Here is a 25,361-nt window from a genome sequence, read left to right on the forward strand (position 1 = left end):
TTTGGAGCGGGCCCCTTCCTCTTCCAACATGACTGTGCACCAGTGCACACAGCAAGGTCCATAAAGACATGGATGACAGAGTCTGGTGTGGATGAACTTGACTGGCCTGCACAGAGTCCTGACCTGAACCCGATAGAACACCTTTGGGATGAATTAGAGCGGAGACTGAGAGCCAGGCCTTCTCGACCAACATCAGTGTGTGACCTCACCAATGCGCTTTTGGAAGAATGGTCAAAAATTCCTATAAACACACTCCTCAACCTTGTGGACAGCCTTCCCAGAAGAGTTGAAGCTGTAATAGCTGCAAAAGGTGGACAGACATCATATTGAACCCTATGGGTTAGGAATGGGATGGCACTTAAGTTCATATGTGAGTCAAGGCAGGTGAGCAAATACTTTTGGTAATATAGTGTATCTATTTTTAGATCCCAACTTTTTGAAATTCACTTTGATCAAACAAATCTTTTGCACTGCAGTGTTTCTTGTTAATTTTATATACACTTTATCGTCTTGTTAATTTAACCCTACTTTTCAAACTCTGCCTTGTGAAGTCACCTTGAGTGTTTTGAGAGGTGCCTATGAATAAAATGTATTATACAATCCTGTTGATCAACTGTGAGGTTCAGACTCCTCTCCTCCACGATACTCTAAAAGATCTGTGACCCTGTGAGACACGACAAGAACCAATGGAGGTCAGATCAAGAGATACCAAGCTCAGGGAGTGTAGAGAGGAGGACTTGGTGGTTCACTGTGTCAAAGGCAGCAGACAGATCCAGCAGCTCCAACCACTCACAGTGATTCTGTTACCAACAGAGGTGCAGTTTGAGTAGAGAAGCCCCCGGCTAAAGCCAGACTGATTCGTTGTTGTTCATGAACATGGCGGACCAACAGGAAGAGGCAATGATGATTGTTTTCGGCCTCTTACTTTCCGAAAAAACACACAAAAAGAAAAAATGATAATGCAAAAAGTCATGGAGACGGCGGAAATGTGGGCTGTATGCATTACAGTGCGAGTTGTATTCATTACCACGGTGAGTTTTTGCCAGCGCCATGTTTTTGTTTGTTTTTACTTTCTCTCACGTCAGTCATCTGAGTCAGCTCGCATCTTTATTGGCTTTTACTCCGGTACACGTGACATTACACACTGTGCGTGCTCGGCTCGTCTCGGTGCATCCCAAACACTACAGGATTTCAAATATTAAACATGTTCATTATTTACGATCTCTCCTTCTGAGCCCTTCTGAGCGGCTCTGACCGGCTCTTAACACACCCCATGCCAAAGGAAAATCACACACAATGTTGTTTGCAATCATCTGACAAACGGGCCTTTGCGGGCTTTGATCGTAAGGGGGAGATCAGAACAAAAATCAGCAGATTATCCTGTAGTGTGTACCCGCCATTAGCAGTTTTTAGACTGGAGGTGAGTGATTCACGTTTCTACTGACAACTGTTCAAGTCTGTAGGCTCTCTGGATTTACATCACTTTCTATGGCTGCCATAAGCCCTGCCCTTTGCTCGCTGATGACTTCAGTGAGCCAGGTACTAGGAGGTTTTTTATGAGCCAGCTTTGACACCAGAGGGCAGAATTTGTCCAGAGAGGGGGCTGGTGAGAAGCAGTGTCTGCAGCTTCAGTGACTGTGGAGCAGTCAGTATGGTTAGGCATGGTAGCCAGCTCTCTTTATCTTTCTCTACTATTATTTTTCCATGTTTACCTCTGACCCCTAACCTCTGTGACCATTGACCTCTGTAACACAATAAGTGAGGTATTCGACCTTGACAGAGCTATGCAGTGAGTGGAGCATTTTGAACATTTAATCTAAAAGTGTTTTTATCTGGCTCTTATGGTCAATAATCAGAGGCAGAACTGCTTTAAAAACAAAGAGATGAAGTGACCTTTGACCCCTCACTCACCTGCTGCAGGTCGACTCCTCCCTGTGACAGCGAGAACAGATGGGACCCAAAATCTGATGCTTCAAAAACCTTAAGCAGAGACACAAATAGAGGACGTCATTTGATTTAGTTTTTCCTGCACCTCTGATTGCCTTAACTTGAATTTAAATTCTGATGACTCCTAAGAAAACACATAAACCATGACAATAATAATAAAATAGTAATACTTGTTTGTTTACATCCAGGTTGTAGAGCTTTAGAGCGTTATGAGCGTACTCCTTCACCTCCAGACCCCCTTTATCAGTTAATCACCTCTACATCTCTCCACTCCAATCACTAATATCCCTTCCTCCACCCCCTCTCTTTCCATCAACTCTTCTTCACTCAACCCTTTGAATCTTTAAACCCAACCCATGAATCTCTCCGTCGCTATCCTCCTCCTTTAAACCGTCAGTCAGCTGATCCTGCAGATCATCAAACCCCCTCAGTTTTATCTTTCATTCTGAGGAAGACAACCCCCCACACCCCTCCCCTTGTATTCCTTCTCCTCTTTCATTTTTTCCTCCTCCTCCTTCTCTTACCTGGTTTCCTGCCAGCAGAACTGATCCTGCAGTTTGACTCGGTCGATAAGGAATCGTAGCTCCCTTTGGAGGAGACTGAAAAACAAGAGGGATAAAGGAGGGGATGAAGAGAAAGGAAGGGTAGGAGGAGGGATGTGGAGGTAAAGGAGGAAAGAAAGAGTGATGAAGAAGGGATAAAGCAATAAGCAACGATATAGGGGTAAAGGATGAATTAGGAGAGGAAAATGAGGGAAAGACAGATTTGAAAAAGGAGGGATAGGGCAGAGATGAAGAGGGGAAAGAAAGGACAGATAAGGGATGATGGAGATAAGGAAGGAGGGATGGAAAAGGGAAGAAGGAGGGATCAAGGAGGGAAGGAAAGCGTATGACGGAGAAATTAAGCAGAAACGGAGGCGTGTAAGAAGGAGGTGAAGAGGGAAGATGAACGGATGGAGGAGAGTTTTAGAGAAAAATAAAGAAAGTAATAATCGTTCTCAAAGGGGAATTATTTAACCATCTGTAAAAAGTGAAACTGTTTTTGTTAAAGTTATTTAACTTACATAAAAATACAAACTGATCTAGAGGGGATTTGATTTCTAAGCAGAAATAAGACTTCCAAATTTAAAAAAAGTATCATTGTATTTTGGAAATTTTCAATTGTTTATAGGTACAGTAAATCATTCATGCATGCTGGTGTAAATTCATGTTGATAGTTTTTCAAATTTGCTGAATGTACTGCAGAAAGGAAAAATATTTTTTTCCTACTTCCTGCAGCACTACTTTAAATATTTATTATTTTACAAAATCACTTCAGGGTAACGTGACCAGAAGGATGCCATGATCATCTAAAGACTGTAACATCCCTGAATCCCCACACATCCTCCGGAGAGGTCTTGTATAGTTTGTGTGTGATTGTATGTGACTGTGACAACCCCGGACAGTCAGACGAGACTTCTTCTCTCAAAAGTTCCAGATTTTATACTGCTCTCAATTCAAATGTTTCAGCTCCTCTCTCAACTAAACACAGTTTTTCACTCACTCAGTCATATACTTGTTATTTGCAAGGGTTTGATAACCTGTCACACTCAGGTTATTATGATAAACAGGAAATTAACATCATGTTATCTCACTGTCACCCACAGGACCTGCTGATCATCTGAAAACAGGCCAGATACAAATATGGTCAACACACAAACACACACACACACACACACATACAAACACACAAACACACCTCCAGCATGACGGTGCAGATGAGCTTAACACACTGGATGATGGCGTCCTGAGCACCTGAGATCGTCACCTCTCTTTCTGTGGAGTTCGGGAGGAGATCACCTGCTACCTGCACCTGAGCCCCTGTAGACTGCACACACACACACACACACACACACACACACACACACACACACACACACACACACACACACACACACACACACACACACACACAAACACACAAACACACAAACACACACATCCACAACAAATGATGTTTTTATATTTAACTTTGTTCAAAGAGTCAACCTGCTCTGAGAGTGTATTATTATTAGGACTGTCAAACGATTCGTTATTTGAATCCTGATTAATTGCATGATTTCCATTTTCTCGTGAATGATCACAAATTATTTCACATCTTGTTATCTGTTATAAATGTTACTTAAATGTATTTGTTCTAAGGTTTACAAACTCTTATCAACATGGGAGTGGACAAATATGCTTGCATTAGGAAAACATATGATGATTGTTATTGCAATAATCCCAAACAATGACAAACCCTTTCCAGAGGATCCTCCAGAACAACATTAAAGGTACTGCATGCTCCAAAAATGAACTAAAAACATAGCATGATAAACTCAAGCCCAACAAGCAACAACTGACCTGAGGAGTATACTATGAAGCCGGATTTGTGGTTATCGAGGTAACTTCAGGGTTAACTTTTCAGAAGGCGGTTCACTCCTTACCAAGGTATATCACCATGGTTACTGATGCTGAACTCCTAACCTGCTCCGGGGCAGGTTATGTTCAGGATCAGATATCAGTTTGGAGAAAATGCCGCCCACTGACCAATCAGCTGACTTGTTCAAAGAGCTCTGTGGGCTGATCCCGAGGGGAGGGGGGAGAACTGCGGTCAAGCCCGCAGTGGAGAAGGGAAGGGCAGGACACTTTGTCTACCTGTATGATTTTATATATAAAGTACTGATGACAGTTATTGATTATCTTTCCTGACATCATATATAAACAGAGTCTGAAGTCAGATTATTCAGATGAAATAATTTTAGGCTACTGCATTAAATATAAAACTGTGGGTGCTTATTACTTTGAATCATGTTCTCATTTTTATTTCTCCACAGCGCTCAGTTTGATACCGTCAGGGCTGCAGCTGAAATATTACGTCTAAAACTTACAAACGCGACACAAGATTAAATCAGAGAGAGAGGTCACTGTCAGGGAATAAACAGAGTTATTATAGTCAGATATATCTGCACTAAGTGAAGAGAAATAAGACGTCATTTGCACATTCAAACAGTTTTTGTCTGATCTCTCAGTTCATCCTTCATGTTTCAAACTCAGCTGTGTTGAAGTTAATCTGGATTATGTGTTTAACTTCTTCAGATTTTTCTAATACCAGTGCAGTGTTTGAAAAACACGTGGATGTGCTGACGGCAGACTGTCCGTGTCTGTGATTGGTCACGTTGTCTTCTCCGCCCCGTTCATGAGAACATGCTCGGGGTTATTCTGGATTGACTCAACATGTTGATAACCAGCTTCATGTGACAGATTAGCGCGATCTCCTTTGTTAGGTTCAGTGAGGCCGGATCAGGAGAATATATCTAGGATATGCTCACTTCGTAGTCTACCCCTCTGAGTGTAACATTACCATTACTATCACTAATCCACACTTCAGTCTATTCTACAGAACTTAACACTAACCATACAATGCCAGGTCTCCATGGTGCTATATTCACTAGTTACACACGAGCAGTAAAACATAATATGTACCAACTCGTCATTGATTACAGTCCTCTCTTGGTCAGAGCCACAGTCAATAGTCAGAGCAAAGGCAATTAAGAACATAAAGCCTGATCGACTAAGATCCCAAATCACAAGTGCTAATTTGCGAGTGCAAATAATAATTTTGCACGTGCTATTTCTGGGCATGTTGGGGGCGATCTACTAAGACTGCATGCGTAATTGATAACGAGTGCAAAAGTGGTGTGGACCGCCCTATTTTGGATTTTGCGTGTGCTATCGGCTGTCACCATGTAGAGTTTGAGAGAACAGAGTGGCCTTAAGCGATAAATGAAGTTTGAAGACATGGAGTTGGAGATCTTTGTGGAGGAGGGAAATAAACACGTCGGTGAACTCCAGCAGAGACATCTCAGCGTTAGAAACGCGATTTGGGAGGCCATCTATGAAAAGGTGAATGCTGTGAGAAAAAACAGAAGATCTGCCGATGAAATAAACGCATCTACTCTACTCCAAAACGCAATCAGTGTTTTGATGGAGTTTAGAGAGCGATTTGATGAGGCTAAGTCTGCCACTCTTGCTCTAGCTACTTAACTGGGAAGTCGATCGCAGTTTGAAACAACCAGGGCCAGATATGTTTGGCATCACTTGGATGAAGACAGCCGCCTCACTGACGCAGAGAGCAACTTTCGGGTGAACGTTTTTAATGCCTGATATCATCATCCAGCAACTGTCCCAAAGATTCACCAGCTTACATGGAACTGTGAACATGTTTGAGGACATGTCATGTTGTACATTGAGAATGACAGATCAAAGAAAATGGACATACAGTGCATTGTGGACAAGTCTGCGGAGCTTAAGGCTCATCCAAACAGTGGTGAGTAGGCAGAGTACTTCATACTGATTTTTTGTTTGTATGTGAACATGTGGGCCGCTGTGCCAATTTTACTAAACTTTATAGCTGTTGATACAGTGACCTACTGTGCTCTCATTAGTTGAAAAAGTTAAAGTGGGTGCCAGAATGATGCGGTTGCTATCCGTGGTGCTGAACTGCTTTGAATTTGTGTTATTTTATTATTATTTGTTTGTTCTCTTGGTTTGATTGACTAAAAAATGTAGTATAAGCCCCGCTGTTGCGGGCATGTTGTAAAGTTATGATGAGCTTTGCAGTGAACGCAGCCATGTGTGCGTAACGCTGTGCCAGTTTAACCCTGCCTTTCAAACGTGCTAAATATAGATGCAAAAACAGCGCTCGCTATCTCCTTCAGGTTTGATAGATCACATTGCGTGTGCAAAATGATTACATTTGCATCTCCTCCTCCCAGTATTTTGCGCGTTCTGATGATCTACATGTATTCTGCATATTCATGAAGGAAAACACGCTAAATGGATAGCGAGTGCTATTTTGCTCATTTGAAAGACGCAATCCTCGGTGCTCCCGGTTAGTACGTCAGCTTTGCGCGCGCTATCAAGTTTGCACGTGTTTTTATACACGCAAACCTTTAGTAGATCGAGTCTCACATAAACAACACAAAATTGAGACTCCACCTTGTGGAACTATTTGGCACTGCAGTTATATCATCTCTAGGCTGACTGTGATAGCGGGCCGAGGGTCACATGAAAGAAAAGGACTGTTTATTAGAAATCATAAACTGTGTGTATTAATCATACAAAAAAAACCCAGTGAAATTTGAGGAAATTGAAGTTAAGGTGTTCCTGATGCATTAACTTTGACAGCCCTTACTATTATAATTGTTTATAATAAATATAAACAAAATATTATTTTATTTTACATGATCTTGTATTGTATTATGTTATACAGATTATTTTATATCATTTTATATTATATTATATTGTTTTTATTGTATTATATACGATAAGAAGGTAATATATTTTATGATATATTTAATTAAATTATACTATGTTGTCATATTATATCATATTATTTTATATTATACTATATTATTTGATATCATCTTATTATATTATACTGAGATTATATCATAATATGTTAATTAAATTATATTATATCATGTTATATTATATTATATTATATTATGTGATATTATCTTATCTTGTATTATTTTATATTATATAATGTTATATTATATTATATAACATGATTTTATACCATGTCAAATTATATTATATAGTTTTATTTATACTATATTATACTATATTATATTACATTATATTATATTATATTATATTATTTTATTTTATTTTATTTTACATTGTATATTATAGGTAAGACCTGGGGTCACCTCTCTGATCTCTTTAATCTTCGAGCCTCCTTTTCCGATCAGAGATCCACACTGGCTGGCCGGGATCACCAGTCTGAGGCTAACTGGAGCTTTACTGGAGAGAGAGCTGTTAGCAAGCAGAGCTAACAAGTCCTGTAACACACATATGAACACACACACACACACACACACACACACACACACACACACACACACACACACACACACACAAACAGAGGAACATGGTTATTATTTTTTAAATCATTAGTGACACTATGATCTGATTATTGGAGAGAGGCTTTAACTGTGTGTGTGTGTGTGTGTGTGTGTGTGTGTGTGTGTGTGTGTGTGTGTGTGTGTGTGTGTGTGCGTGTGCGTGTGTATGTGTGTGTGTGTGTGTGTGTGTGTATATGTACCTCCTCCAGCTTCACTGTAATCATGGTAAACGCTCTGAACACACACTCGGTGGGTCCGCTGATGGTGATGATTCTCTCAGGACACGAACCCTCAGAGATGTTGATCCTTGCGCCGCTCTTTCGGGAGGAATGGCGGAGGGGGGGCAAGTGTGCGTGAGAGGGAGGTATTGTGAAGGGGGGGTGTAGGGAAGGTAAAATGGGAAGAGGCAATAATGTGAGGGAGGTCATAGGGAAGCAGAGGGGAGTTGAGTTATGACAGAGGGAGATGGGGGTGAGGGTTAATGGAGGACAGGGGGAGGAACAGAGGAGAGAGAACACATTAGTGGGGGAGGGGGGGTAAGTGGACAGAGAGGAGGAGAACCTTTTTCTAATGCTATTCCTTGCTAAGAGAGGCAGAGAGGGGGGAGAAGACTGGAGGGAACAGGGAAAGAAGGAGGGGGTAGGGGAGAGAGGAGAAAGGGGGTGAGAGGGAGGAAAGAGGGATTAGCAGTTAAAAGCTGGGGGGAGGAGAGAGGGAGGAAGGGAGGGAGGTGAACAGATTAAAGTACAATAAGGTTTTCAAAAAAGATGTAATGGGGGAGAGAGGAGAGGAAAGTGAGGATACAGAAAAAAAGTGAGATGGCTTCAAAGAGGAGGAGGAGGAGGAGGAGGAGGAAGATGAAGAAAAGAGGAGGGGGAGAGGGAGAGAGAGATATAAGATGTTTACAGAAAAATAGTGAGATGGTTTCAAAGGAAGATGAGTGGGAGGATGAGGAAGAGGAGGGGGACTCTTGACTCTCCCTGTTTCACTTTGATCAGGTGAGTGTTCCTCAACCTTAATGTGGGTTTATTTCCTGAGACCTGGCAACCCAAAGAGGCAGCGACAGATATGTGCCAACAACTGTGCCTGGCGCACCTTACTCCTCACTGCAGCAGCTCATGACTATGCTTCACTCATCAGAGCGTTGAAACATCTGAAACGAGCCCACGAAGTAGAACTCTGCCCCCACTCTGCTGGGTCTGAATTTTTCCCTTTCTTGCTGCTGCCTGCATTGACTGAAGCTATAGACTGTGATGTCAAGGACTCAGACTCGAGTCCAACTCGAGTCCTGAAAATCAGGATGCCTGACTCGACTTACTCGAGCACTGATGACTCAGACTTGTACTCAGACTTGAGCTTTGACTGCGTTGGACTGGCTTATATATTGATAAAGACAGTTTTAATGTTTATGATACATTGTTTATAATTTTTTAATATAATTTATCCGGTTCAGAGCAAGGGTTGGTATGTGTGCTCGTTTGTTCACGTCGTCATAATCTGATACAGTCACTGTCAGGATAAAAAGACGCTACAAGCCGTGCGTTTGGCTTTTAAATTTACATTTTACGTATAGACGTTACAATAGTTTTAGCAAGAGCAGTGCAACATCAATCAATCAATCAGACTTTATTTATAAAGCGCTTTTCATACAGTGAGATTGTAACACAAAGTGCTGTACAAGAAAAACAACTTAAAATAGAATAAATTAAGAAAAAGATCCCTGCCCCAGCCCGACCCCAAACTCACCCCACAATCCTAAGGTTAACAACACAATATGCTACAATAGTAATAAAAACAATAAAAAAAATTTAAAAAAAAAATCTAAATAATTTGCTGAACGAACTGAGGAAACGCTCTCATGTTATCTTAATGAGGAAACACTGGAGGTAAAATAAGATGTTAAAAATCAAAACAGGAAATTAAAATCACCAAAGTAAAATACATTTCTAAGATAATAAAAGACTAAAATATTAAACCATTAAAAGAAAATAAGATGTGAGACTTAAAATAAATAAATAGGTAAATAAATAAATAAATAAAGTAGAATAAAAGTGACTAAATTTGAAATAGATAATACATAAATAAATAAATAAATAAATAAATAAATAAATAAATAAATAAATAAATAAATAAATAAAAATAAAACTTAGTTAAAAGCAAGACTAAAAAGGTAGGTCTTGAGTTTGCCTTTTAAAATATTTATGCTCTGGGCAGCTCTCAGATCCTCAGGCAGGGTGTTTCACAGGCGTGGGCCGTGATAATAAAAAGCTGCCTCACCGTGGGTCTTAGTTTTTACGTTTGGTACAATTAAAAGTCCGCTACCTGAAGACCTGAGGGCTCTCACTGGCTCATATGATAAAAGCAAATCTGATAAATAAGAAGGGCCAAGACCATTAAGAGATTTAAAACCAATAAAATAATCTTAAAATCTATTCTAAAAGATACTGGAAGCCAATGCAGAGACTTAAAAATTGGTGTGATGTGGGCTCTCTTTCTGGTCTTTGTCAGCATTCTAGCTGCTGAGTTCTGGAGCAGCTGAAGCTGAGAAATGTTCTTTTGGGGAGAACAGAAAGAAGAGCATTACAAGAATCAATTCTACAGGTTATAAAAGCATGAACTAGTGTCCCTGCATTGGCTTGAGAGAGAAACTGACGCACTTTGGAAATGTTTTTTAGGTGATAAAATGCCTTTTTGTTATTTCTCTAATGTGTGGCTCAAAACTGAGGTGTGAGTCAAAGATCACACCCAGGTTCTTTACCTGCTCACATGGTTTTAGAGCCCGTGCTTGGAGTTTGGTGTTCAGTTTATGTCTCTGAGGTCCAGTACCAATGACTAAAACCTGAGTTTTGTCCTGGTTGAGCTGTAAAAAGTTATCTGCCATCCATGACTTAATATCTAAAATACAGTTAAAAAGTGTGTCAATTGTTCCTGGGTCATCAGGAGACACGGCAATATAGAGCTGTGTATCATCTGCATAGCTATGAAAGTTGATGCCGTGCCTCCTGATGACACTTCTGAGGGGTAACATATAACAATTAAAAAGAGTTGGGCCTAAAATTGAACCCTGGGGAACCCCACAATTAATTTTCTAACTTTTTGATCTGTGTTCACCCATGCTGACATAAAATTCTCTGTTAGTGAGATAGGATTCAACCCAGTTAAAAACAGTGCCAGAGATGCCAATAAAATTGTGAAGTCTGTTTAAAAGAATTGTGTGGTCGATTGTATCAAAGGCTGGACTCAGGTCAAGCAGCACAAGAACTAAGGGCATCCTTTGATCCATGTTGGACCTCAGATCACTTAAAACTTTGACCAGTGCAGTCTCAGTGCTGTGATTTGTGTGAAAACCTGATTGGTAGTTTTCACCGATGTTAAAAGAGTTCATAAAATCATTTAGCTGATTAAAAACAAGCTTTTCTAAAATCCTTCTTTAAAATTGCAGTTTAGAGACTGGCCTGTAATTATCCAGTGTGGATGAATCCAGATTATTTCTCTTCAGAAGAGATTTAATCATGGCGATCTTAAAAGCAGTGGGGAAGAACCCCATCTGAAGAAAATAATTCACAATGTTTAGTAACTCAGGATTAAAATGGCTATAAATTGTTTAAAAAAGGATTTTGGGATTGGATCTAAAAGACAGGTTGCTGAACATGTTGTATGTGTTTAAAAGAACCATTGAGGAAAGGAGAGAGACAGGCTCAAACTTTAACAGACATCTGTGCAGGATGAAGTTAGAGAGATGCTAAAGTTACTTGAGACTGTTTATATGCTGCAGTGTTAGCATGCTTGTTATGTGTTATTCGTCCATAAGCCTAAAACACTGTAGGAGTCGCAACAGCCACTTTCTCTCTCCCTTTTCCCCACTCTGTTTTCTATCAGTTTTCTGGTTCTCCCTGTCCACTTTTCCTCTCTCTGTTTTTCTGGGGACTCGTTTCTGAACCGACCCTTCCCTGCAGATTGTGTGTGGTGGTTTTAATTTAATATTTTCAGGCATCAGAAGATGAACTGAGTAAATTGAGGCTCATTAAAATACGACACAGATTTTGGAGGATTTCTGTGGCCCATTTTTCACTTTTATTCCATAAGTATTCCATCTGAATTTATTTCTCCCATGCTGCTGCAGAGATTTAATTTAATATATATTTACAGTTGTTAGTATGTTCACACTGTTCAGTCAAGTGAACGAAAGGTGAGAGATAAACCAGACGGTTTGGAGCTGCGATTTTCTGTTCTTGACGTGTCGGCAAACAATCAAAATTAGACTAGCTGACTAGTGTAAAGACGAGAAACCGCTCAGAAACACTCAAACTGAGCTCACTTTATCTAACACTGGTAAACTCAAGATCACAGAGTCTGCAGGTAAATTATGTCACTGTCGTTTACAGTGTGTCTACCACTAGTAGAGTTAGCATCACCAGCCCTTAGTCCTCCTTGCAGGTTAACGTCCACATGCCTATGCTGGTTCCTCATTGCTCTTGTGGAGTGGTTATTTCAGTTTAACCAGACACAGTCTACATACAACTTTATCTCCATGTACTAGATCAGCATACTGACAAACCATCCGCGCTACCAGATTATATCTGTCACCTGTGCTTGTTTACATCCAGGTAGTACAGCTTTAGAGCATTATGGCAGCAGACATTAACCAGAGCTACAGCCCCAGCTAGTGGTGGGAGGCTAAACTACAGCTCCGACACAACATGTGACTGATAGTAAAAGGCCACAATAATAAAAATAGGAATAATTATCTTATTCACTTTTAATCTTAGTACCAACAAATGAGTGTCGCTCTCTCTCCCTCTCTGTCTCTCTCTCTCTCTCTCCTCCCCTCTCTGGTAGAGGACAGTTATTCTAGGGGGAATATGTGTTTTTCCATATCACAGATTTTCCGACAGCTGAAAGATGTGAACGTCAGCAAGACGGACAGAAAACAAAACGTACCTTGTTTGAGTTCTATCTAAAAACATCAGTAACCTAAACCTGTGTTATGAAATCCTACAGAATATATTTCAATCTGCAAAACAGAATTTATTTTATATAAACCAAACAAGTCTTTTGGATTCATACTATATATAATACATATATATATATATAAATATATATATATATATATATATATATATATATATATATATATATATACATATATATATATATATGGAGAGAGAGAGAGAGAGAGAGAGGAGTAGAGATAGAGAGAGAGAGAGAGATGAGAGAGAGAGAGAGAAGGTATTGATCATGCTGGGTTTGGCAGTTTTTTCCTGTCGTGTGTACAGACGTTCCTGTTTCTCAGCATTGATCTGTGCTGTTAGGTTTCTGATGACGCTGACATTAGCAGGAAGGATGTGAATAGAGAAAGAGGATGAAGAGGAGACACAGACATGGGGGAGGAAGGGGGAGTTAAGGATCTTACCTCTTCTCGTATTCTCTTCACAGTTTCTCCTTTCTGATGAAGAAAGAAAATATGAATCTCACTCGTTAGATGTCAGAGGTCATATCTTTCAGCTGTCTGACCTGAAATCAGTCTCAGATTATATAGTGTTCAGTTAAATCCTCTGAGCTGATGATGACATGAAGGTGTTTAAGTTTTGAAACCAACTTTTTCATTTTTATTTATGGGACTACAGAATAAAATGTAAAAAACTACAACTCACCTTTCCGATGATGCTTCCTACTTCCTGTGAGAAAAAAAGAAAACAGTACGTAGTGTACGTTGTTATCACTGTCGACACAGACAGACAGACAGACAGACAGACAGACAAACAGACAGACAGACAGACAGACAGGCAGACAGGCAGACAGACAGACAGACAGACAGGCAGACAGGCAGACAGATGGGCTCAGAAACATGTTTCATATGCAGCCAATCAGAAACTCTTTTTAACCTAGAAACTCTTTTTTTCTTATTCATGACATGAGCGTCAGATTTACTTTAAACATCATACAGGAAGTTGATTCTGGCCTCAAAGACGTTAGTTAATGTATTTATTATTATTATTTATTTAGACGTCCTCGTTAATTAGACATTTGTACTTCTCAGGTGTTCCAGTTTGGTTACTTTCTCTGTTTCATACAGGTCCTGTAGGTGTGAAACTAATGTTTCCTGTGAGGCTGAGACCATGACCGTTCACAACATGCTAACCTGAGGACATCCCTTAGACCTCAGTCTGCCACAGTGTTGATTGACCTGCTGTCAGTTTTATTAGTGCTGTTGTTAAGCTCTTATTTTAAATCTCAGCGATAGCAGGAAGATGCTACAGCAGCTTAACTACAGTGTGATGAAATGACTTCTTCTTCTTTTGTTTAGGACGGGTGCATTAACCCTCCTGTTATGTTCGTTTCTTATAGGTACAGCAATAATGTTCGTGGGTCAACTTGACCCGGGGCATGTTTAATTATCCAGAAGTGTCAGAACTCAAAAAAATCCCAATAAACATTTTTTTAATCTCATTATTAACTCCATTACTAACCATTTAAATCAATATTTAGTGCAATAGTGTTCTTTAATCCTCACAGATCATGCTTCAATGAGGATAACTCACTAGTTTTTTATGAAAATTCATTTTAAAGCTTTTTTTAATGTACATTTGAAAGACCTAAATATAAATACAATAGTTTTACATGACATTGATTTTTGTGTATTTCATTTTGATATTTTTTGTTTTTTTTTGTTTTTTTTATGAAGTGATGTTGATAAATTAACAGGAGACACCTCTTCTGTCCCATGCAGCCCAGATTATGATGCTGTATTTAGCTGGTTTGGAAGGCTAAAATGGAAGGAACCTCTAACACTGTGCCGCAAAGACGCAAAAACACCGCTCGCTATCTGCTTCAGGTTTGATAAATCACATTTGCATCTCCTCCTCCCAGTATTTTGTGCATTCTGATAATCTACATGTATTCTGCATATTCATGAAGGCAAACACGCTAAATGGATAGCGAGTGCTATTTTGCTCATTTGAAAGACCCAATCCTCGGTGCTCCCGGTTAGTTTCATCTGCTTTGCGCGCGCTATCAAGTTTGGACATGTTTTTAAACACGCAAACCTTTAGTAGATCGGGTCCACTGTCTTTGAATTTAGTATGTAGTATGACTGTTCTGTTTGATCTGTCATGCAGCATGCTGGGCCAGATGTCACTGGATTTTCCTGTTTTCGGTATGCTGAAGTAAACAACAGCGAAGGGGATAAAGAAAATGCTTATTTAGCATTCACTTATGATTTAAAAAGTTAAGAAGTGGTTTGTATGTAATTCAATAACTTTCACATAACCCTGAAACGGATTTCCCCCAACGTCAAAAAAGAAGGAAAAAGAAGAAGCGTAACGAGTGCTGTGCATTATGGGAAACAGTACGCGAGGCAGACTGGTCTGATGCATACTGAGATATTTTCCTGAATCAGTAGACTTCCGGGGAGTTTTGGCTTACTGCAGAATTTGCTCTTGTTCACACATTACATACTACATACTGAATTTTGGCCAAATCAGTACGTACTGCTAGTATAGTAGGCGGTTTCGAAAACAGCCACAGCCTCCCCTCCATCACCTGTATCCTATATCCTCACATGTGATTGGCCATATGGCCGCCATGCTGACCAATCAAAACAAAGTTCTGTCGTGAGCAGAGCTGGGGCTGAGCACTGTGAGAGCTAAGCAGCGAAAGGAAAAAATTGGGAGCCGGCTCTCTCTCGTTCTGATTCACTATAGAGCATCAGCTCTCAGAGCCGCAGCTTTTGATCATGACACATCACTACCCTGCTGAGAGTCCCCTCAATGTGGGTGGAGTTTGCCCATGGGAACAGAGAAGGTTCCCGTCAAAAGTCATGCCAACACCTGCATTCTCACACTTTTTTTGATTTTTGAACACTTTAACCCTCCTGTTATGTTCAGGGTCAGTCTGACCCTGAACATAACAGGAGGGTTAAGGTGCTTTACTCCCCCCTACTGCATTGACTGTATCCAGTGTGGATCGAACAGAAAGGGTTAATACTTTTAGAAAATGACTACCCCAACAAAAAATACAAAGGCGTCAGCTTTGGACCTTTACCCACTTGTGATTAATGCGTTAATGCTGACAGCCTTTTAACACAAGCTTGAAAAATACATTACATCTTTTTTATTTCAGCCTTGATCTTCTAATATGAATATTATAGAGTCCATTCTGACTCTGTCTCATATCAGCTGTAAACAATACATGAAGCACTATGAAGCGGGAATACGATTCGTTTTATCTGTAAGAATCATTAAAATCATCCAAATGGAATCTCTGTGGTGGTTCACCTTAACTGCACCCAATTTGTAGAATATGAAAGGAAGGACACAAATACTTTTGAATTATTGATTATGATTTATCAGGGGTTGGAATTAAACAAACCATGGCCAAGATTAAGTGGTATGCATTGACATAAATCAAAGTTTGATTTTATTAGATTAATCCACTGAACGTGGCTGTCAGGCTGATCACTGGTTTCTTTCCTTAAAGGTTCAGTGTAACCTCCACTAAAGGAGATGACAAAGGAAACTCTGAAGCTCCTTTCCTTATCATTTGAGGAATTCAAACAGTTCTCATCATGTCCGACTCGGGTCGTTTCACTGAGTAAGGAACCTTCCCAACCAAGAGGGACTATCCAAAAGACCAGAGGTCTTTAACCATTTACCAGGATGGTTGGTTTTGTTTCCTCACATGATCACTGTCACCTCCATGTTTTTTTTATTTATTCATTGTACAGACAGGCAGAAAATAAATAGTTTTATTTGGACCTGCATCCACCATCACAAATACACAGAACATGTTTTTACATCCAAAGCCCACCCCTCATCAGACCCCGCCCCATGTGCGTGCCCTGCCCCGGGTTCTCACCTTTCCGTGCATGAGGAGGCGCAGTGTGAGTGTGACACCCATGGTTCGATCTACAAACTTCTGCTCACAGCTCATGGTGCAGGTGGAGGTGAGATGGGTGGAGGTGTGGGTGGAGTCTGCTGTTGGGAGACGCATCAAGGTTGACAGTCCTCAGGCATATGGAGCTTTCCAGAACACCTCTGAAAACCTCCTGAGGACCTGTAAGAAGAACCAGAGAGAGGAGCTGTGAATTGTATGTGTGTGAGCGTGTGTGTGTGTGTGTGTGTTTTCAGAGTGTCTGATAAAAAACACTAGGATCTAAAGTAGGTCAGAGTCTGATGCAGCCTGAGTGCAAGATTCAAACTGTCCAATCATAGCGCAGCATACAGTGTAACAAGAAACACACACAGTGATACACACTCAGAGCCACACACTCAGAAACACATACTACAACACACTGTGTGAGGCTGATTCAGCTTCTGAGTAACAGAAGCTCAAAATAAAGAAGAGAAGGAGATGAAGACAGACATGGGTTCAGCAGTCCTGAACCTGACTTTGATGCAAGAGGTTATGTGAAACATTACAGTAGTTCAGTTCAAAAACTGACCCTTGTATATTATTGAGATTCAGTACACAGAGTGAAATATATTTCTTCAATTGTGACGATTATTCAGTTCATGAAAACCCCAAATTCAGTATCTCATTAAATTAGAGTATTGTAAAAAAGCTGAATATTGTAAAGTAATTATGTCACACTCTGATCAACTGATAAAGGGGAAAAATCTGCAAATGCTTCCTGAGCCTTTTAAGGGTCTCTTAGTCTGGTTCAGTAGGCGACACAGTCATGGAGAAGACTGCTGACTCGACAGTCGTTCAGAAGACAGTCCTGGACCCCCCAAAAGAAGTGGAAGCCGTCAAAAGGTTACTGCTGAAGAAGCTGGCTGTTCACAGAGAGCTATATCCAAACGGATTATAAAATATGGTAGAAAAAGGTGCACAAGAAACAGAAATAACAGCAGCCTTCAGAGGAGTGTCAAACAAAACACATCCAAAATCTAAGGGGACTTCATGAGGAGATGACTGAGGCTGGAGTCAGAGCATCAAGAGCCACCATGCACAGTCGCCTTCAGGAAAGAGACTATACACCTGTCACATCTTCTTATCAAGTCCCTCCTGAACCGGAGACAACCATAGAAGAGTCTTACCTGGGCTAAAAAAGAACTGGACTGCTGCTTAGTGGTCCAAAGTCCTCTTTTCAGATGAAAGTTAGCACTTCATTTGTAAATCAAGGTCCTAGAGTCTGGAGAAAGCGAGGAGAGGCACAAGGAGTCCCTTCTCCAGGTCTACTGAGAGTTGCCAGGATTCCTGCTGCTGGCTTCTTGCAAGCTGCCCTGGCTGTTCTCCTGCCTTAACAAAACCTATTGTGCAGGTGCTGTTGCGCACCTCGGCTGCAGCTGCTGATTCTTTGCTGATGGCTTCAGCAATCGGTTTCAGCACCTGGTTGGGTTGTTGTTCCAGGTGTAACGGCCTGGCGAGTGCTTTTGGGCAAGAGCTCCAAATGTCAGATACTAGTCATAATAACATGTCAGAGTCACATTAACAGACCTTATGTACAGGAGTGTTATTTTCAGCTCATCCAGAGGTGAACTGATGTTCTGATCTTTGAAAAGTTTGAGCGTTTAGAAGTCTATAAACACTTGGTGTAGTTACCAGGAGCTCTCAGCAGACGGTGAATATTTCTCTCTGACTGTGCGGGCTGTTAGCTCAATGTGAGTGAATCAGGTGTTATCTACAGTGAGGATCCTTTGAACCGTAAACGGCCTGTTTTGCTCCAAATGAAAAATGGATCATTTAAATGTATGCAAACAGCACTGACGCAGAGAGATGCTGTTGGCTCTGCAGCACAGTTTGTAGAGCGTTTAACCCTTTGTGTGTGCTCTGTGAGTTGATCTATTTATTTTTGGCTCATTTGCAGGTTTAGCGGGCGCACAAGCAGCACAGTCCGTCAGACCCCTAGTCTCCTCGCTGGGGGTGAATCAGATCAGACTTCAGGGTTAGACTCAGAGTCTCCTTCCTGAAACAGACCCCAGCTGTGAGTACAACGTAGTCACACACACACGTGTTGGAATTTTAATACATAATCACATGTATGTGTGCATGCAGGTGCTCATGAGTGTGTGTGTGTGCGTGTGCATATATTGTGGTGTCATTCTGATCCACAAAGGAGGGGCAGGGTTCCCAAAATAGAACCAGCTGATAAATATTTCAGTAACTCAGATGGTAGACTGTGGAAGAGGAGGAGGAGTAGGAGGAGGAGGAGGAGGAGGAGGAAGAAGGAGGAGGAAGAGGAGGGAGGGTGGTGGGGAAGGAGAAAGAAAGCCTGAAAATAAACCCTGACGAACAGTTAAAGATGATGAGGCAGAATTCAGAATCCTCAATTTCCTGTAAATTCCAAAAGACTGTATAAAAAACATCCACATAGCGTTACAGAGAGCTGTATTGATTACTGATGGGCAGATTGATCGCTTATGAAGTCATGGACACGATGAGTGCATCAGTAGAGCAGCTGTATGGAGATGCAGCGTGTTATCTGATCCATTTGAGTCAATAAAGTGATCCTTTTTTGATTTGTATTGTATTCCTGCTACTTTAGAGCCATGTGACGTTAGCGTGTGCCACAGATTCACACTATTGTGTGTGCGACTTATACTACTGTATTAGCAATGAAGTTCAAGAACAAACACGGTGGAGGCTGAGGGAGTATACCCATCACCTGTTTCAGAGAGGGTCAAATATGCCATGCTGCTCTAAAGTACACAGGCAGTGCGATCACCTGAAGCAGCAACACAGTGTGCCCATGGAGGCATCTGCCTGTGCCACGGGATCCTCGGGTTCAGGTCTTTGTGGTTAAAGTAATTGAGTGTTTTTCTTTTGTTGGTGTTTCTGAAAGAAGCTGGTTTTAAGTTGTACATCTGTCCTTATAAATAAATGTGTCAGATATTTTGTACCTCTTTTTTTTCCCTGGGTTTAATTGTGATTGTTACTCCCTCCCTAAATACCATTTAGGAATGAAGCAGTACCGTATCAGCCTCACACCGAGATGCCTAACCCTGAATGTGATGGAGAAGTCATGTTACTGAACATGTCAGGATAAAATCCTTAAGTTTCACATTTGCTGTGTGTCCTCTGATGTCATAGAGTAGATAATTCAATATGTGAAGGATTGTGTGTGTGTGTGTGTGTGTGTGTGTGTGTGTGTGTGTGTGTGTGTGTGTGTGTGTGTGTGTGTGTGCCTGTGTGTGTGTGTGTGTGTGTATTTTAAACTGGGTGAGCTACTCAAACACTTTAGGTCTAACAATAGAAACTTAGTCTAGTATTTGTTCAAGTTACTGTCTTTAAGAACACAGAGAGAGAGAGAGAGAGAGAGAAAGAGAGAGAGAGAGAGAGAGAGAGAGAGAGAGAGAGAGAGAGAGAGAGAGCAAAAGAAAGAGAGGGAGAGGGAGAGAGAAGTAAAGAAAGAGAAGACAAAGATGGAAGGAGTCAAAAGAGTGGGAAAAAACAGGATGATATGATCTCATCTGTGTGCAGCAGGATACACCCACTTTAATGACATCATACACAAACACACACACACACACACACACACACACACACACACACACACACACACACACACACACACACACACACACACACACACATACTCTCTGTCTCTCTCTCTCTTAGTATTGATCTGTTCCAGGAAGTGCAGACCGCGGTCACTCTGATGATCAGATATTCATGATGGACTGTAAACCTCTACAGACATCCACCAGCTGACCCTCATCTCCATCATTGTCATTGTCCTCATCTTCATCATCTGACTATCAGACATGACAGAATACAGGAAGAGCAACCATAAAGACATGAAAAAAATAATTTCTATCTACCTGTGTGTATTTATGGGTTTGTCATGGGTGACGTACAGGAATGTGTGCTCACCTTATGTGATGTATTTTGTGTTCTTGTTTTTATGTGTAGATTTGTAAATGAGATCTGTATTGTTGTAATTTTGTCCAAGTAATGAAATTAAAATCTGTTCAAATTTGTACCAAGTGGCAACCTCCAGCCTCGAGAATTAAAGCCAATGCGGAAGTGTTAAAAACTGCAGTTCATCGAGTGTCTGCTTGAGGCTGTTGGCTAGGAGGCTCAAAGCCCGCCTCTTTAAGTCACAGTCGCTCGACAGAAGTTAGGTTGAGTTCAGCATTTCCAATGTGGCTCCCTCTGGCGATTGGCTTCAAAACAGCACTTCAGAAACAGATGGGTGACGTCACGGATACTACGTCCATTATTTATACAGGATATGTACATGTCAGATATTACACACAGGTGGTCCTTATAATGTACATGTTATTTAGAAGCAAACGCCATCCGATAGAATTTGTATCTGGATGTAAATTGTGTTTAATTCTAAGTTTGGGATGTACTGAAGCCGCAATGCTAATGTGTGCTCGCTTAAAGGGGACATATCACGCTTTTTTTCATCAATATATATTGGTCTAAGAGGTCCCCAAAACATGTCTTTAAAGTTTATGCTCAAAAAAACACTTTGAAATCAGATTTTGGCATGCCTGAAAAGTCCTCTTCTTCATTCCTCATCAGAACACTCTGTTTTCCCTCTGACCACGCCCCCTCCGGAAGTGGATGTGCCTCGGCTCTCCAGCACGTTGATCTAATGTTTACATGTTGACTGAATATACACGGCTGCTCAGAGATCGCGTTACTTCAACCCTCTGAATCTGATCCTGACGGAGAGGCGCCTGTAGCAGGACCTTTCTGAACGATTGGTCACAGATTTAGTGTTTCTTGTTGTTTTATTTATCAGTATGTAGACGTGTGTCTTGGTACACAGCTACGAACATGTAGCTATGTGGCTATGCTAACTAGCGCTAGCACTTATCCATGATAAATAAAAATCATCCACTAGATCTTCAAATCTGCAGACGTGGGGAGTAAAACCGACCTCTGCCAGAGAGGCAGCAGGACCTTTCTGAAGGATTGGTCACAGATTTAGTGTTTCTTGTTGTTTTATTTGCAGTATGTCGACGTGAGTCTTGGTACACAGCTACAGCTACAGCTACGAACATGTAGCTATGTGGCTATGCTAACTAGCTCTAGCACTTATCCATGATAAATAAAAATCATCCACTAGATCTTCAAATCTGCAGACGTGGGGAGTAAAACCGACCTTTGTGTTTATTAAGACAGCCTACAACTAGCATGCCTCCCTCCTAAGCTCCTTGTTAGCACACATTTGTGCAGGTTATGAAAAATGGGGGAGGGATTCAGTATTATTTTATACAGTCTATGGGCTGAACAAGCTCCAAGCTCTGACTCCGTGACAGACCGGATATTGTTGTTACGTAACAAAAACACGGAAGTCTGAAACGGCTCGTTTCACACACATTTACAGAAAGGTGTAGAAATCAAAACGGGCAGAATGGATTTTTTTCATTCTCAGGGGTTTGTAGACATGCCAGGGAAACATATTTCAGGTAGAGAACCATTAAAAAGTCAATTTTGCATGATATGTCACTTTTAACTTGTACGGTGGTCAATAATAATGGGAGACACTTAATGTCTGACATGCCTTCCCTCTAAGCTCCTTTTTTATTTTGTTTGTTTTGTAAGGCTCCTGCACATTTCTTTAAGTCATTTTAAGTTCACAGAGGTAGTTTGTTATCATGTTTTCTACTAAGTTTAGGTTAAAAGATAAAACACTAGGGGCCTGATCTAGTAAGATCCCAAATAACAAGTGCTAATTTGCGTGTGCAAATTAAATGTTGCATGTGCTATAAGTGGGCGTGTTGCGGGTGATCTACTATGATTGTGTGAGCAATTGATAACAAGTGCAAAAATGGTGCGGACCGCCCTTAAATGAGGATTTTGCGCGTGCTAGTGGCTGTCACCATGTAAAGTGACATTGATGGAGTTTAGAGAGCAATTTGATGAGGCTAAGTCTGCCACTCTTGCTCTAGTTACTAAATTGGGAAGTCAATTGCAGTTTGAAACAACCAGGACCAGAAAAGTTAGACTTCACTTTGATGAAGACAGTCGCCTCACTGACGCAGAGAGCAACTTTCGGTTGAACGTTTTTAATGTCTGTCTTGATATCATCATCCAGCAACTGTCCCAAAGATTCACCAGCTTAAATGGAGCTGTGAACATGTTTGAGGCAATTCACCCCAACACACTGCTTCAAGCACGAGATGAGGAGTTACAGCAAGCTGCCTGGCAGCTTAGTGAGCACTACAGTTGGGACATCGCCTCCAGCTTCGTTGGCCAGCTGCTTTAGTTTAGAACCTCTTTCAGGGACCAGACACCAAAGCAAAAGTCTGTTAGGGATCTGGCAAAAATGCTCATTGTCAACCAACCAGCAATAACTTCTGCATTGAGTGAGGTTTGCATGGCCTCCTTTTATTTTTGACTCTTCCCGTCACTGTTGCAACTTCTGAGCGCTCATCCTCCAAGTTAAAACTAACTAAAAACCCCTTGAGGAGCACAGTGGGACAGGAGAGACTGAGTGGATTTGCCATGTTGTCCATTGAGAATGACAGAGCAAAGAAAATGGACACAGCGCATCGTGGACAAGTCCGCAGAGCATAAGGCTCCTTAAAACAGTAGTGAGTAGGCCGAGTACATCATATTGATTTTTTGTTTGTATGTGAAGATGTGGGTTTGTGCATAACACTGTGCCAGCTTGCACGTGGCTTACAAACATGCTAACTATACATGCAAAAACGCCGCTCGCTATCTGGTTCAGGTATGATAAATCACATTGCGTGTGCTAAATGATTACATTTGCATCTCCTCCTCCCAGTATTTTGCACGTTCTGATAATCTGCATGTATTCTGCATATTCATGAAGGCAAACACGCTAAATGGATTGCGAGGGCTATTTTGCTCATTTGACAGACGCAATCCTCGGTGCTCTCGGTTAGTACATCAGCTTTGCGTGCGCTATCAAGTTTGCACGTGTTTTTATACACGCAAACCTTTAGTAGATCAGGCCCTAAATCTACTAGCTTTGCTTTTTTTATATGGGATTTTCCATTATATACAGTTGGCATGATGCTAAGCAAGGATTTTTGTCCTTTAGCCAGTTTAACTGGAAAACTTGTTTACAGCAGTAATATAGCTAAAAGCTGCTTTCTAAGCAGTAGATCAAATATTTTTGAAAATGTATTTATTTATTTATTTATTTAAAGGGACAGTACATATTAAAGAACATTTCAGCGTTGCATCAATGTAAATATGCCAGAGTTAGCCATAAGGCAAATTTTCATCCATAGTCTCCGGCAGGTCAAAACAGAGTTCATGAAAACAGTACATCATGGTAGCATCACACTGAAAACAGTAATACATCACAAGAGCATAATAAGTTATACTAAAGTGCAAGTTAGTGCAATAAAGTGCCTTAGAGCATAATCACTCTAACTGGACCAGGTAAAACATGGACCAACATATCAGAATATCACACAAGTAAAAATGCATACCTTAAACCCACACAAAGACGCACGCACAGGCACGCACAGGCACGCACACGCCAGCACACACCAGCACACACCAGCGCACACCAGCGCACACCAGCACACAGAGGAAGAGAGGCAAGGAGAGACAGCATTGGATATAGATTAGTGATTACAGACCTGCTGTGTCTTGAGCCAACGTTTCAGTCGGGTTGTGAACATGGGATAAGTGGGGAATTCACTTATTGCAACTGGTATTTTGTTGTTTTGTTGTGTATAAATGTTTGTTCATGTTTATGTATGAGAGAATGACAGGATGCAAGATGAAGGTCATAAAATTAAGACAATAAATTTGTAAACTGGTGAGTAAAAAAAGTTGAATTTTTACGTTTACCCTATATGTTATTTTGAAGCTGAAGATCAGAAGAGCAGCAGCTTTGATTGGTCCGCTGGGCAGTATCGTACTTCCTGCATTTACAATTTTTCAGAAATCGTCACACATCCCATCTCCTCCTCCATCTCCCCCCTATTCCTCTTTGTAATAATCGCTGTATGATCAACATCAAAATCTATCAGCTCCGGTTTAACACAACACGCTCAGAGTCGTCATAGTTCACTGAGAACAAACAAGCAGAAAACGTAGCAGGATCAATAACAGGCGATCTGACAAGCACAGAAACACACTGCCTATACTGTTTCAGCTGAGTACTGCAGAGAGACGCAGACACAACGACACACAAGTATGTAGAGCTCAGAAGTATTACCCAGGCTTTAGTCTCCCATCAGCCCAGTGGCAGCATTTTCAGACTGTTTTGGATTAAAGATACTGTTCCTACAAAAACATCAAGGCACAACCTAATAAAGGAATGTATCCTCGATGGATATATACATACATGCTTCACTCCTCGATACACCTGTTTTATAAAATCTGGGATCCTTAACATCTATTGGCCTCACTATGTTGCCATTCATGTTGCATGGATTCCCATTTAGAGTTTGGATTGGTTTCGTCTTGGTGTGATGTCTGCTTTCCTCTTACTTTAGCCTCAGTGGGTCTGATATTTTCACCTGTACTGTTTACCTGAAGGATGCATCACCCTCCACACATCCACTAAACTGGCCTCCTTCACCAGCTGGGACAG

General features: G+C 40.9%; 1 protein-coding gene across 1 annotated transcript in view; it reads right to left on the minus strand.

Annotated features, from left to right (window-relative positions):
- The window catches only part of LOC117817130 (poly(rC)-binding protein 4-like), a 27,372-nt gene extending 10,505 nt beyond the window's left edge, over positions 1-16,867 (minus strand). The window contains exons 1-8 of the mRNA XM_034689621.1: positions 16,733-16,867; positions 13,531-13,554; positions 13,290-13,322; positions 8,077-8,193; positions 7,682-7,813; positions 3,685-3,813; positions 2,472-2,546; positions 1,912-1,980 (exon numbers count right to left, since the gene is read on the minus strand). Of these exons, the coding sequence (XP_034545512.1) occupies positions 1,912-1,980; positions 2,472-2,546; positions 3,685-3,813; positions 7,682-7,813; positions 8,077-8,193; positions 13,290-13,322; positions 13,531-13,554; positions 16,733-16,867 (714 nt within the window). The remainder of the gene's footprint in view (positions 1-1,911; positions 1,981-2,471; positions 2,547-3,684; positions 3,814-7,681; positions 7,814-8,076; positions 8,194-13,289; positions 13,323-13,530; positions 13,555-16,732) is intronic.
- Positions 16,868-25,361: the final 8,494 nt, after the last annotated feature.

Source organism: Notolabrus celidotus, chromosome 1, assembly GCF_009762535.1.
Source record: "Notolabrus celidotus isolate fNotCel1 chromosome 1, fNotCel1.pri, whole genome shotgun sequence".
Lineage (NCBI taxonomy): Eukaryota > Metazoa > Chordata > Actinopteri > Labriformes > Labridae > Notolabrus > Notolabrus celidotus.